The 14,070-nt window shown below is 41.6% G+C and overlaps 1 protein-coding gene across 3 annotated transcripts in view; it reads left to right on the top strand.

Moving 5' to 3' along the window:
* The window catches only part of LOC110978542 (hexosaminidase D-like), a 38,845-nt gene that overhangs the window by 5,267 nt on the left and 19,508 nt on the right, over nucleotides 1-14,070 (top strand). The window contains exons 1-3 of one of the 3 annotated variants that reach the window (XM_087138590.1): nucleotides 6,129-6,274; nucleotides 9,049-9,329; nucleotides 9,732-9,786. In XM_087138590.1, coding sequence (XP_086994716.1) covers nucleotides 9,226-9,329; nucleotides 9,732-9,786 — 159 coding nt within the window. In that variant the 5' untranslated portion in view covers nucleotides 6,129-6,274; nucleotides 9,049-9,225. Of the gene's footprint in view, nucleotides 1-6,128; nucleotides 6,275-9,000; nucleotides 9,330-9,731; nucleotides 9,787-14,070 lie in introns of those variants that run through there. The other 2 variants (XM_022233617.2, XM_022233618.2) reach the window with 2 other exon arrangements.

Here is a 14,070-nt window from a genome sequence, read left to right as displayed (position 1 = left end):
CATCCTGAAGGACTTTCCTGCAATCACAAGACCAAACTACCGTGACACACCAGTGAAACACAATGTCACCCGTCACATCGTCACGACAGGTCCACCAGTTGCCGCACGTCCACACCGTCTCACCCCGGACCGTCTTAAAGTGGCAAAAGACGAGTTCCAACATATGATGGACTTGGGCATCATCCGCCCCTCAGACAGTAACTGGTCGTCACCTCTTCACATGGTTCCCAAGAAACAACCTGGTGACTTGCGACCATGTGGAGACTACCGTGCGCTCAACCATTCAACCGTGCCTTATCGCTATCCCATTCCGCACATCCAGGACTTCACGGTATCACTCCATGGGAAAACAGTTTTTTCCAAGATTGACCTTGTCCGTGCTTACCATCAAATCCCTGTAGCACCAGACTCAGTCCCGAAAACTGCCATCACTACTCCCTTTGGACTCTTTGAATTTGTCCGTATGCCATTTGGCCTTCGCAACGCCGCCCAAACATTTCAGCGCTTCATTGATGAAGTTACTCGTGGACTGGATTTCTGCTACGCATACATTGACGACCTGCTGGTTGCCAGCTCCGACACAGACCAACACAAACACTCTCTTTGCCTATTGTTTGATCGCCTCAACCAGTACGGAGTTGTCATCAATCCTGCCAAATGTCAATTTGGAGTGAACTCTCTCAAGTTTCTCGGTCATCAAGTTGACAGCCAAGGGATGCGCCTACTCGACGAGAAGGTCAGTGTTATCTTGAACCTTTCTCAACCTGCTACACTGACCAAGCTGAGAGAATTTCTTGGACTAGTCAATTTCTATCGCCGCTTCATACCACAGTGTTCTCAAGTCCTTCATCCTCTCATGGCACTGCTGACCAATTCAGGCAAAAAGTCAGCCCCAGTCACATGGAATGCTGCTGCTATGGCCTCTTTTGATCAGATCAAAGCCGCCCTCGCCAACGCTACTCTCATAAACATCCAAAGCCAGGCGCTCCATTGAGCATCATGACGGATGCTTCAGATGTGGCAGTGGGAGCTGTTCTCCAACAGTGGGTCGATGATTCATGGTAGCCTATCTCGTTCTTCTCCAAAAAGCTTCAGCCAGCTGAAACACGCTACCGCACCTTTGGACGAGAACTGTTAGCCGTGTACCTTGCCATTCGCCACTTCCGCCATTTTCTTGAGGGCCGAGAATTCCATGTGTATACAGACCACAAACCGCTCACATATGCCCTCGCTGCATCAACTGACAAACACTCGCCACACGAGATTTGCCACCTTGATTTTGTTTCACAATTCACTTGTGACATAAGATATGTTAAAAGTGGTGAAAACCCCGCCGCTGATGCCCTGTCGCGTGTGCAACTCAACTCCTTCCACCCAGAGCGGTCCAGCACACCTATCGACTTCAGCCAGATGGCACAGTTGCAACGACAGTGTGACGAACTACAACAGCTTCGCCACTCCGCAACCTCACTCTCTCTCAAAGATGTTCCTCTGCCATCATGTGACCAGACTGTGACATGCGACATGTCAACGGGAAATCCACAACCATTCGTTCCCAAAGATTTACGACGTGCCATATTTGACTCATTTCACTCCTTGTCACACCCTGGCATTCGTGCCACCCAACGACTCATCACAGACCATTTTGTATGGCCCAGCATCAACTGTGATGTGTGCAATTGGACAAAATTGTGTATTCAGTGTCAACGCACAAAGATTCACCGTCATACCTCTGCACCACTATCACAGTTCACAGGCCCAAATGCACGATTTGATCATGTACACATTGACATAGTTGGCCCATTGCCACCCTCTCATGGATGCACTTACATCCTCGCTTGCATTGATCGTTTCACCCGATGACCAGAAGCCATCCCGCTACCTGACATCACACGTAGCCGAAACAGTAGCCCGCGCATTCATATCCAGCTGGGTTGCTGCATTTGGTGTTCCATCCACCATCACAACCGACCGTGGTACACAGTTCGAATCCGCTCTGTTCTCCGCTCTCACCAGAATGCTTGGAACTAAACGCATTCGTACCACGGCATACCACCCAATTGCCAATGGACTAGTTGAGCGATTCCATCGTCAGCTTGAGACTTCCCTGAAAGCCCAGTCAAATCCCAACAACTGGACAGAAACATTACCACTTGCTCTTCTTGGGATCCGCACAACAGTTAAATCTGATTTTCCTCACTTTGCTGCTGAACTGGTCTATGGTACAACTCTTCACTTGCCTGGAGATTTCTTCGATAATTCAACAAACACTGCTGAGTTGGATCCTGCCAATTACGTTCACCGCCTCAAACGAACTATGCAAGAACTAATGTACAACCACCAACACCTCAAACACAACAATGGACTAGCATAAACGTTCCAGATGATTTACAATCATGTAGCCACGTTTTTGTTAGACGCGATTCTGTTCGTAAGCCCTTACAACCCCCATATTATGGACCGTACAAAGTTCTAAGTCATTCCAAGAAGCACTTTGTAATTGATGTTAACCATCGCAAAGACACTATCAACATAGATAGACTTAAAAGTGCTCACTTCGACACACCCATAATTTAAACTATTCCAACTTCTCAGGATTCTCTTCCAGTGAACCAACCACATCACTCTCCTGACAATACTCGCATTTCCCGTTCTGGTCGCCATGTCCACTGGCAAAAACACATTGTCACATTCATTCGTTAGCTTTGCAAACTCACTGGAAGTGGGCTCCTGTAGCGTTTTCTGCACAATTACTTGAGTTATTTGCATTTATTTCTTTTTAGTGAATTTAGTATCCAGTATTCAGTATCCAGTATTAGTCTGCTTTTCAATTCTCCAATTCAGTCAACAGTTAGCTTACAATTCTATCACAACCTTCTTGGTCGTTCTTGCAAATAAAGTTGGTAACAACACTGAATCAATACTGACTCTCATGACAACCCTATAAGTCCATTCCCAGAAGTGCGAAATCTCACAATTAACTTGCATGGTATTACAAAGCTTGTAAAAGAGCTCAGTGTCAATAAAGCCCCTTGACCAGATGGAATCAGGTATCAGATATGGGTATCAGATTTTCTCACAAAGTGTGAACAAACTGTTGTTGTTGAAGCTGCAAGACAAATCAACTTGTCATCCCACAGTCTGTATCACAATCCCATCCTCATTCATTCTTTCCTAAGATGGCAAGAGATTGAAATACATGTAAGCTGCCAAAACACATGACTTATCTGGAGAAGATATATAGCTTCAAAACAGCACGGCAAAACCATCTACAGCTGAAATGAACAACTACCCAGTTCCGTTCTGAGTGATGCTCATTTAGAGCTTTTCAGAGTATTGATCCAGATCCGGTTTGTTGCAAAATTGTAACTTTTCACCAAAGATCGTATAGCATCGCACAGCATACAGACTGTCACTCCATGCCAGTGGGAGAGCCCAGCAGCTCAGTATGGAGTCACTGCTCACCATGCCGGGCCAGCCCCTCCTGCCTCCTCCAATAGCAATGGGCCAAAATGAATGTTTACTACACCTTCATTGACTTCAGCCTCATGAGTGTTTACAGTAGGTGAGTGGGGCAGCTACATGTGTACTAGCTGGAAATGGCTCCACCAGTGGTGGAGCAACCATTTTTAAAGTGGAGGGTTAGTTATGAGACCATCAAGGCATGATTAGCCATTGAAATACTGATCCCTTGAGCCCCAGGGACCCAATAAGAGGACCTGTGAAACGTAGGGCACTTGGGGAGGCACTGGCCCCCTGGTCTTGTGAAGTTGATTGTAAATAGGACGAGGTACTGTACATGTAATGTACAGTGTATACCCTATACACGTAAACAAGGTTCAAATGCTGCATGTACACTGAATCCGTCCTGCAATGGAGTTTACTGTGTGTCGCATTTACACTTGTGTTGGATCTACAGTACATGTACTGGTACACAGCGGTGTGTGCCGGTGCAGACCTAACACAGACACACTTTCACCGAGAGGGGTCAGAAACCTGTGGATTGTGGCACATACATTGTACATGTACACAAAAAACGTGTGTTTTTTTATTCCAGTGCTTGCGAATTAGAAAGTGAAAGTTCACTCTTTGTTATGTGCAATATATCATGTTGGTATTGTACAAGTCTGTACTTCAGATTTTCTTGGTTTTTACTATTTGTAACAAGTAATTATAAGATACATGTATGCCTAAATGTACTTCCATAGAATTTATGAAGTTTTTACTGGAAATTGAGACCACTAATTCAAGGGATCTCTTTTCTTCTGTAGCCCTGGCATGGCTGAGAGAGTATAATTTACAAAGCAAACTCAAAGCAAGAAAAAGAGAATTCAGTGATAATCCTGGCTTGCAACCCAACTTGTACTGTTTTTGTACCTGACAGAATCCTCCGTTTTGTTTCGTGGTGTGAGAAGGTTAAAAAATAAAACACAGAGAGAGGGAAAGTCATTCAGGATTTTAATTAATCTGTTTGTCAGTATTGCAGAAAAGGAAGACCTTTCAGTGGCATAAGTGAAACCTGACTGAGTGACTTGAAGTGATTAATTATACCACTTTATCCCAACTCGTCTACATACAGTATGAGCCTTCTGACATCCTGGGTGAAAGATTGTTTTTAGTGGAGAGCATCTTTAATTCAATGTGAACCTTTAATGTTAAAAAAAGTCTAGACTTGAATGTGGTGCAAGTACCTAGGCTACAGTAAAAATGACCAATTTGCCAAGTGCTCTTGATTAGTGGTTTCCTAATGAGATGTGTGTGCCGAGTTATCGTGGGGACATTTCTGAGTCCCCACAATGTTTTCGGTCCCCACAAAATACATGCAGGTGAAATGTTGAGTGTACATGTACGTGTATGTCCCCACAACTACAGTGCAGGAGGTTGCATACATGTACATGTATGTATTTACCTGTATCTATAAAACCAAAATAAAAAAAAATTTACAGCCAAAACTGGAGGCAGATGCTGATTTTAAAAAGATGGGAAATATATTGTATCAGCAGCAGACTGTTCTCTGTGTGGAATGCTCTACATGTACATAATGTATACTGCATACATGTATAATCTGCATGTTGCCATTGTGTTGATTGATTAGCATGCGTGTGTTGGACAAATGACAGAATCCAGAAATGCCCTTGGCTTGGTGTTAAAAATTGATGCTGTCTATTGGCTGTCTGCATACAGGTACATGTACACGTCATTCTGGGAGGGAACCTCTCAAACAACAGGGCACAGTATACATGTAAATGATATTTGTCACTTTTTAAAACTAAGACCACAAATAAAGTGATCGTGTACGGGTACATGTGTGTGCATGTACAGTGCATGGTCACCAGCCTTTGCATTATCATTCTTGTTAAGTGGTGGACACCAATCCTAACAGCACTGCATGCCTCGCAATTAACTTAGTGGCAACGGAGAGTTGATACACAATGCTCCATGTGTATCCAAACTCTTCACTTAATGATCCACCTTTCAGGGAGAACATGCAATCCGACATTGAAATAAGGAAGAAAAATAATGAAGGTTGAAAAACATGCAGTTAATTTTTTGTGATGAGCGAGACAGCAATATTGGCAAAAAGAGCCTGAGGCGTGCAAGTTATCAAAATTCATGAAGCGAAGTGCCCCACGTTTAAATGGGCTTTTGAAACCATGCACCTGCATCTAATCTTCATTATCCCTTCCTGCCCAAGACATGCCCATCCAAATAAATCCACCCAGCGTTCTGCACCAGCTGACCTTTAAGCGTTACACAATGTGGCATCATTAGTCAACGAATTGCCATCATTTCGAGAATTCCTCAACAGCTTCATGGCCAAGTTGGCATGGCCAGCTATTCAAAAAGCCATAGGTACTGTACTTCTACACTACAGTGATGTTCTGGTACATGTACACTGAGCAGTTGATAATCTCTTGACGATCCCTGACTGTCAGGCATTTTCTGGGGCAACTGAGAAGAGATGTACCAATTTATTCAAAGGTCTCTGTCAAATGTGAAGGATGGTAAAGTGCAATGTACATGTACATGTATGCAGGAGCTTTGCCTAATACATTGTACATGCACCATGGAGCTACAATACAAAATAATACTCTGGCTTGTCAGTTGCCTGGTTGGTGCTCTTATCCTCAGCTTTTATTGAGGGAGGACGGGTCAGAATTGATCTGTGGCCACAGGTGTCTCGCACGTGATTATTGTGTTGAATTGGTATCCATGATAGTAGCGGTTGACTATGAGCTTTGAAGCTTTTCCTTGTGACAGTGCTGGTAGCAATGTAAGTACAAGATTTGCTACAGCACCACGGCAAACACATCTCTTTTGTAAGTGTGGTTCTGAAAAGAACCGGAGGGTACTCAATGTTTGGAAAAGTATGCTCTGTCCATCATCAGGAGACTGCTGGGATTCCAATAACTAGCTGTACTTGCTTTAATATTGCAGGGTCTTCTATGTATAATTTGTTTTTTGGAGGTCATATAGTGTATTGATTCTGCACGAAAGGAGGATTGATTCATACATGTACATGTACGTACATGTATGTTGCAATCACTCAAGCTTGCATTCAAGTACAGGGTACATGTACGTACATGTATGTTGCAATCACTCAAGCTTGCATTCAAGTACAGGGTACATGTATGTTGCAATCACTCAAGCTTGCATTCAAGTACAGGGTACATGTACGTACATGTATGTTGCAATCACTCAAGCTTGCATTCAAGTACAGGGTACATGTACATGTATGCGATATTTACATGTACCAAAGCCTGCATTCATGCAGTGAAGTACTAGTACTGTACATGCCATTTAATGATTTTTAGGTTAAAAGATGGTGCTTCAAATTACATTGATACAGTTTCTTCATTATGAGTTTGATCTTTTCAAGCAGAAAGCACAATCATAATACAGGGCTAAAAAAACAATAAGCAAGCCAGAATGGCCTGCACTGTCAATCATTCATCCTGTTCTGTACACAGTGTTCCACTTGATCTTCCTTCATCTATGAGTTGAAACAGATTGGATATTAAAAATAAACCAATAGATGGTGCTTTATATGTACAAGTGTGTGCTGTTTGGTGCTGAGCAGGATCTCAAGATTATTTTCTGGGATGGATGGAGAGGTGAGAATGTGTGTTACCGATGTACATGTACGTGTACATGTACATGTATATGTACATGTATATGTACAAATACAATACATGTATGTATTGGACATGGGCAGGATAAGTCTGCTTGTGCTGTTTTCACGAGGATAGTTGATACATGTAGCTGTAGCTGGGCCAGCTTCTCGAGGCATCTCAGGTCTGATTAATTTCAGCCAGTGTTTCAAACACTGCATCAGCCATGGACAAAAATGAAGCGCACACTGTGTCTTGCTGTGGAGTACATGTACATGTTCTGTATATGTACCAGTAGCACAGGCCCAGGACAACACAAGCACAGTGCAATGCATCCCTTTAGACCAGATTTATCTGAAATTTAAAGCGTTAATGAGGCACTTTCAGGAGATTCCTGAAAAGGATTTTGCAGGAAAGCACGTACATGTTTGTGAACAGTGTACATGTGTTAAGATTATCTTTGCCTCATTGTTTTCGTGACTTGATTTGCTGACTTGCACTTAAATCAAACTTGGACCGCTGGCTTTTTGACTTTAGTCTTGACTTGGAAAAAGTGACTTGTGACTCAACTTGGAAAAAATAACTTAGAACAGTTTGACTTGTTGACATTGTCAACTTTGGTTAAACACCACATTTGTGCAAAAAATCCTGTCTTTCTTCCTGTGTGTACTAGTACTTGACTTGTGTGCAAACAGCAAACCTGTCCGGGAAGTATCTGCATGTTTCCATGGTAAAATGAGGTTGACAAGTCGGACCCATTTTGCAAATCATCCCTGTTTCATCATCAGTCAAGGATGTTAGAAAAAGTACACAAGTATGAGTTCGAACATCACAAAGGCTCCAAAAAATGGCCTGGGATTTAGAACTTGCTTTGAAAAATTGACTTTTGCCTTGACTTTTTCAGGACAAAGTGACTTCCAAGTTAGACAGAATACTCTATACCTTGACCAATTGTTCATGAAGACGTGTGATAACTGAAACTACATGTAAAACTGAAATTTTACTGCATAGAAATTCATGAATATTCATGAGTGCAGCATTAGTCTCCTGAGGGGTTCGCTGAGTGGAACGGAACATTCCCTATGTCAGTGGATGAAAGAGCTGTCCATTCCTCAATCCACAAGTGTGAAACATTCATTGTTTGATTTACCTGAATAAATCCCCAGTTGGACTTGCTGAGTAAATCCTTCCCTCCCCTGCCAGTGCAGAAATTGCTTGTGACCACAAATTTGCCAGTGGAATGGAAGTGCAGTGAAATTCAAAGACACCAGATCAGCAATCCATTGATCAAATGACAGAGATCTACCATGTATTAAGGCGCTATATTTATGACAAGTGCTACTGTTCAACAGAAATGTACATACATTTGAGAGATAATGCAGGTACATGTACAGTACCGTACCAAATCAGACTTTCCATCCCTTTGCTGCTAAATGTACACTGTGTACATGTACATTGTAAATGAACATGTTCGTGCAGATGATGCATCATGTACATGTATGTATGGATGAAATACAATTGCAGAACAATTTGGGGGAAAAATCACACTTGTGAAATAGTTTTTATACTGATTATCCGTGTAAAATGAATCTTGAGACGAAATACACTTTCGCATTTGAAATGATTGATACTTTCTTGTTGAACTGATTCTGACTACAAAGTGCCAGGGTTCTAATACAAAGATTTGTTTGAATTTGATACACCCTATGCAGTGATATTGATCTTTTAAGTGGTCATCCAAGCTTGCGTATACATGTTTGTAGAGTGACATCCAATACTCTAATGTGCTTTATCATACGCTTAGCATCTTGTTCGTGTATACTGGTACCTCATGTGTGGGCCTGATAGAAATCACAGTTTTTCCTTTCCTCTTCCTCTTGTATTGCAGTTTGGTAAAAAAAACACAGCCCACTCTTTTTTGTTTGCCACAAACCAGCAATACAGATCACCAGATTGGCCTATCTGATCCAAGTGCAAGCCTCTGGCTGGCGCGCACTGATCCTGCCGGATTCGTTTGAGGCCGTTGTGTTCTGGGAGAAACTGCTGTGAATCTATCATCGGTAATCAGTGCGATCTCATCACAGTCACCGGGAACAGTTCGGACAGACTGTACATGGACAGCAGGTTGACACCTTTGCCAAATTCAACAATGGCAGCTGCTGATTCTGTCTTGTTTAGCAAGCCGGTGGAGGTCCCACTTCCAAGCCAATACCAGAGGTACATGTAAGAACAATTTATGTCAAGGAGATTTCTTTATTAGAAGGGTGAGGGGAAGCTCTTTGTCATGCCTTGTCTTCATTTTTGAAAACAAAGCAAACGTATTTAAGCACAGTACCCAGGTACCTGTAGGATAGAAGGAAAGTAAAGAAACTACGTGTGCTGTAGGTACTGATGTACACGCAAGTGCTCCATCAATGAAAATGTTGAATCTGGTTGAAATTACAGTGTAAGTTTTAGAAAACGGGAACCCAGAACTGTACAGTGAAAAGCTTTTATCTGCTGCATACTTCTCACTGTGCCAGGTGCACTGTAAGTTTTCCTACTAGTTGAAATATTCGTGTCGTAAAACTCCCCTCAAATTTCTCACCTTGTGTGTTTCATCTGTGTGTTTCACTTCAGACTGGTGCATCTAGACTTGAAGGGAGCCCCGTTAAAAATGGATTTTCTCAGCAAGGTGAGTATCCTTACACATCTCACACATACGGAAAAATTCCAGTGTATTGACAGTTTTCCCCAACATAATGTGCCTTCCTTAGAGCCATGCTAGAGGTTCATTCCTCTGCCTTAGCCAGAGCCGATCTCCAAAATTTAAACATGTACGTGTATGCACGTAGTTGTATAAAGACTAGTCAATTTGTCATTCGTAGTGATGTTTTCTTTGGTGTTGTTTTCACATGGACAGTTCATTTTTTGCCATTTTGCATCCAGCCCCCCCGGTCAAATTTTATCAATACTCCATCATGCTTCACTGGCCAATGAGTGCTCTTAGTGATTGCGATTTCTGCACGGTTTGGTGCAATCATTGGTCTGTGATAGTCAGGTGACTGCTCCTATACAGGTACTGGTACATTGCCCCCAGCAAGAGCAACATGTACCAATGCATGTACATGTTGATGCATCATGTAGTAGCTGAACTGACATATATCAAGCAGAATTGTTCTATTTAATCATGAGAGATCACGCACATGTAATTATTGAAACGTGAGGCAAAACAGGTGCGTTGTGTCTGTTGGTCCCCGAACATTTTTCAATCCAAAGTTGTAAGGTGCCAGGAAGATAGAAAAGATCTGGCAGGAATGTACATGTAATGTTAGTGGAATGGGTGGATAAATTATTGGATAGTTGATGCAGCTATTTCACCCACATACATGTAAGTTTGTCAAAATTAGTGAAAGACTAATCAAATCAAATATCAACCTGGGCAGCAACTGGGTCAACGTGGTTTTTCTGAGGCAGTGCGCACTGTACCGGTAGGTGATTTCTCATAACTTACTGTAACCCTGCTCCACTTTTGAGCTTTATATAACAACTTTGTGCTGAAGCTGTGCAATGCACTTTGGGAATTTCATTACAAGCTGTGTACATGTACGCACCAGTGTCAACATCTTACGTACACTGTACATGTACATGTATTTCAAACATTTTAACGATCTTACATGTGTACATGTACATGTACTTAGAGAGGACAGTCTTTGGTGACAGATTTTGCAGTGACTGTTTCTTATACAACTTTGCAATCTACATGTACATCAAACTTGTGATTACACCCTCACTTTTTCTTCGTTGGAATGGGCAGCAAACTTCAAAGAAGATGAAGGTTTTCGTTGCATTTCAAAACAGTCATAAACTGCACTGAATTTTTAAATTGACAATGGTCGTGATCGTTTAGAGTATCGTTTATTTCTGATTTTCTCACCACAACGACATGTATGTAGTTACACCACCCAAAATAATTGTGTTGGTTTACAGTACTCCATAAGTTGTTGCACAGTTTATAGACTAATTATACCTTGATGAAACGTGCCTTGTGGAGGTTATACATGTACATGATGGCATGGCATTGTGGAGTTAAGCTATTCCACAAAGTTCTGTGATATCAGCTGCTGATCTGAACCATTTTCTGGTGCAGTTTTTAAAAGGTTTCAACATACATGTACATGTAATTGTTCATGTTTTAGATTCTTTTGTTCTGGCTACCTGTTCCTCTTATTCACACATTACATTTTCATGCACATAAATATGGGCGATTCGATAAATTAGGGGTCCAACTTGGGGACATTTGGGTGTCCTGTTACACGTGAAGCCAGTCAACTTTTCTTCATGTAAAATTGTAACATTATCAAACATTGTGCAGATTGAACTGTATATTGTACAGGTCATAAACAATGTAATCCTGTTTGATCTACAGAATGTGAACAGTACTAATATTAGTTCCATCCAGAAAATTTGAATGGTTTCACCTGTAACAGAACACCAAAATGTCCCTAAGTTGGACCTCTAATTTATATAATCACCCATGTACATGCACATGCCTCTACATGGAAACACGGTACATGTACGTTTACATAGGCTGAAATAGCATTGCTTTAATTTTGGAAAACCTTTACTTTGGAACATCAATGTGCTGTACATAGAAGATAATTACGTAGGAAGTAACACGTGTACATGTACCTGATGATAATAAAAACTAGCTTCCATTTCCGCAAATGACTACAAAAACCAACGCATGCAATTCTAGCCATTATTGATAGCATCCGTCCTTCCATCAGGGCTTATTGCTTTTCATTTGGGTTTTGATGCAGCTGGGATTTGATGAAAAGGGATGGTACAATGGGGAGCGACTTAAATTACAAGATTGCTGCGTGAGTCATGCACTTCAGTGTCTAGGGCCACTGAAGATGCGGCAGTTCAATGAAACTCAATGTAGTAACCAAACGGTGGCTGCAAACCCGCTCAAAAAAAAGAGAAAATTTGTTACGCAAGTCCCACCAGTCGATCAGTGATCTAATAAAACCGGCATCAAATGAATTTGAGATGTTCCCATCACCAGGGAATGGAGGAGATTTAGAAAAAAAAACTGACAGGCAGAGCCGGCTTAGCCCTCAAACAGGATCTGATCATTAACTCCAGCCGGATATATAAACACTCGTGACTGCATATGCAGAGGGTTGTGGCACAGTATAAGGAGTCCCACTGTCCAGGACTACTGTCTGAGATTTTCCCTTGCCCATTAATTATTGAATGCACCGCTGCTGTCTGTGAGCGTTAAGAATCTAAACTAAAACAAATACTGTACCAGTGTAGCCGTCTCCAAAATGTTCATCCATTTTGTAGCTCACTTGAGGGAAGACGATAGAAATACAACCTCAGCGAGAATGAATTGCAGAATGTGGGGTCTGATGTCTGTCACATTGGCAGCAAAAACATACAGAGCATGGAGTAAACCCAGTCATGATGATGTGGGTTTCGCTCCATACAGAGCATGGAGTAAACCCGGTCATGATGATGTGGGTTCGCTCCATACAGAGCATGGAGTAAACATTGCATTGCATGCAGTAAACAGAGCATTGGCAGCAAAAACATACAGAGCATGGAGTAAACCCAGTCATGATGATATGGGTTCAGTCAGCGCTTTGGAGGCAGTTACATTAGGTTAGGCTAAACTAGGCCAAGCTAGCCAAGCAAAATACATGTACATGTCGTAACCTGTTACTTGTTATGGTATCATCCCAACTAAGTAAATCACAGCAATACCTACCAGTAGCTTAAGTAAGTTTCGTTGAAACATGTGAGTACAGTAGACTAATATTGCATGCATCATCCTGCATTGTTTTTTTATTATTTTGTATGGAGCATGTGTACATTTTTTTCAGAGATAAAGCCCATTTTAAAATACAGCTCTGTTTCTGTCATTTTCTTTTCTCTTCTTTTCCTTGTTTGTTCTGTTTTATTTTATTGTTACTGCTAGCAGAAACATTAATTGGACCTTAATTACGTACATCCTGATTCATGCTGATAGTCTCATTGAAATGAAGAAACCCATTGAAAAAATTTACTTGTAACTGCAGTTACATTGTACACGTACATGTACCATAGTACCCCCAATTGATTTGTTATTACTGGTCTATATGTACCCAAGGCCTTGAGCATCATGAGTTTTTTTCTCTTTTCACAATCCAGCAGTGTGCTTAATGTGCTCCCTGTGGCATTTTTAAAATCAGTTTAAAAAGAATGTGACGTTTCATTAATGTCAGGAGCTCAGTTAAAAGCATAGAAATTTGCATTGCCAAGATCTAAGTTACGTATCAAACCACACGTACATGTACAAGTTATCTACATGTAAATGGCTGGAAAAATGATTTGTACATGTACCTAGCTGGTGACCAATTTTCTTCAGATATTTTGCTCAGAAAAAAATGGCTTAGCTACATTATATTATCTGTCTTAACCAGGCATACAAGTTTTCCTCGGATCAGCTGATTTCCTCGTTTTTCACTCCACACTCATGCCATTTCAAATTGGAAAACACCCCACGAAGTCTAGTAAAGTTTAGAATTTCCTTGTTTTTTTCCAAAGTCCAAGTTGCCTTTTTAACAGCTCCCCAAATTGGTCCCAGTCAAGAGAACTTGAGAATTTCTTGCCTCCTCAGGATGGCCTTGTGTGAAAACAATATTAGGTCTGTTCACTGGGGCAAGCATACAGCCGTGACTGCAGGAGAAACATTATTGCCCTACTGATTTTCATGCACATACTGTACATGTCTACTGTATGTATGTAGGCTACAGATTTCCCGCCTATAGTCCATTTCTGCTCCAGTTTTAATGTTGGACGTGCCATGCATGAAAAGAGTTTAATTACCTCCCAATATAACTAGAGTAGGTTGACTTGGGGCAAGTACATCTACATGGCAGAAAGTTGGAGAGAGATTCCTTTGATGTATTTCCCCAGTGAGTTTTCT

This window comes from Acanthaster planci, linkage group LG07 (genome assembly GCF_054643075.1).
Source record: "Acanthaster planci isolate LZ-2023a linkage group LG07, COTS_SCS, whole genome shotgun sequence".
NCBI classification, from domain to species: domain Eukaryota; kingdom Metazoa; phylum Echinodermata; class Asteroidea; order Valvatida; family Acanthasteridae; genus Acanthaster; species Acanthaster planci.
The sequence above is the reverse complement of the archived record's forward strand: the minus strand, read 5'-3'. Positions and strand labels throughout refer to the sequence as shown.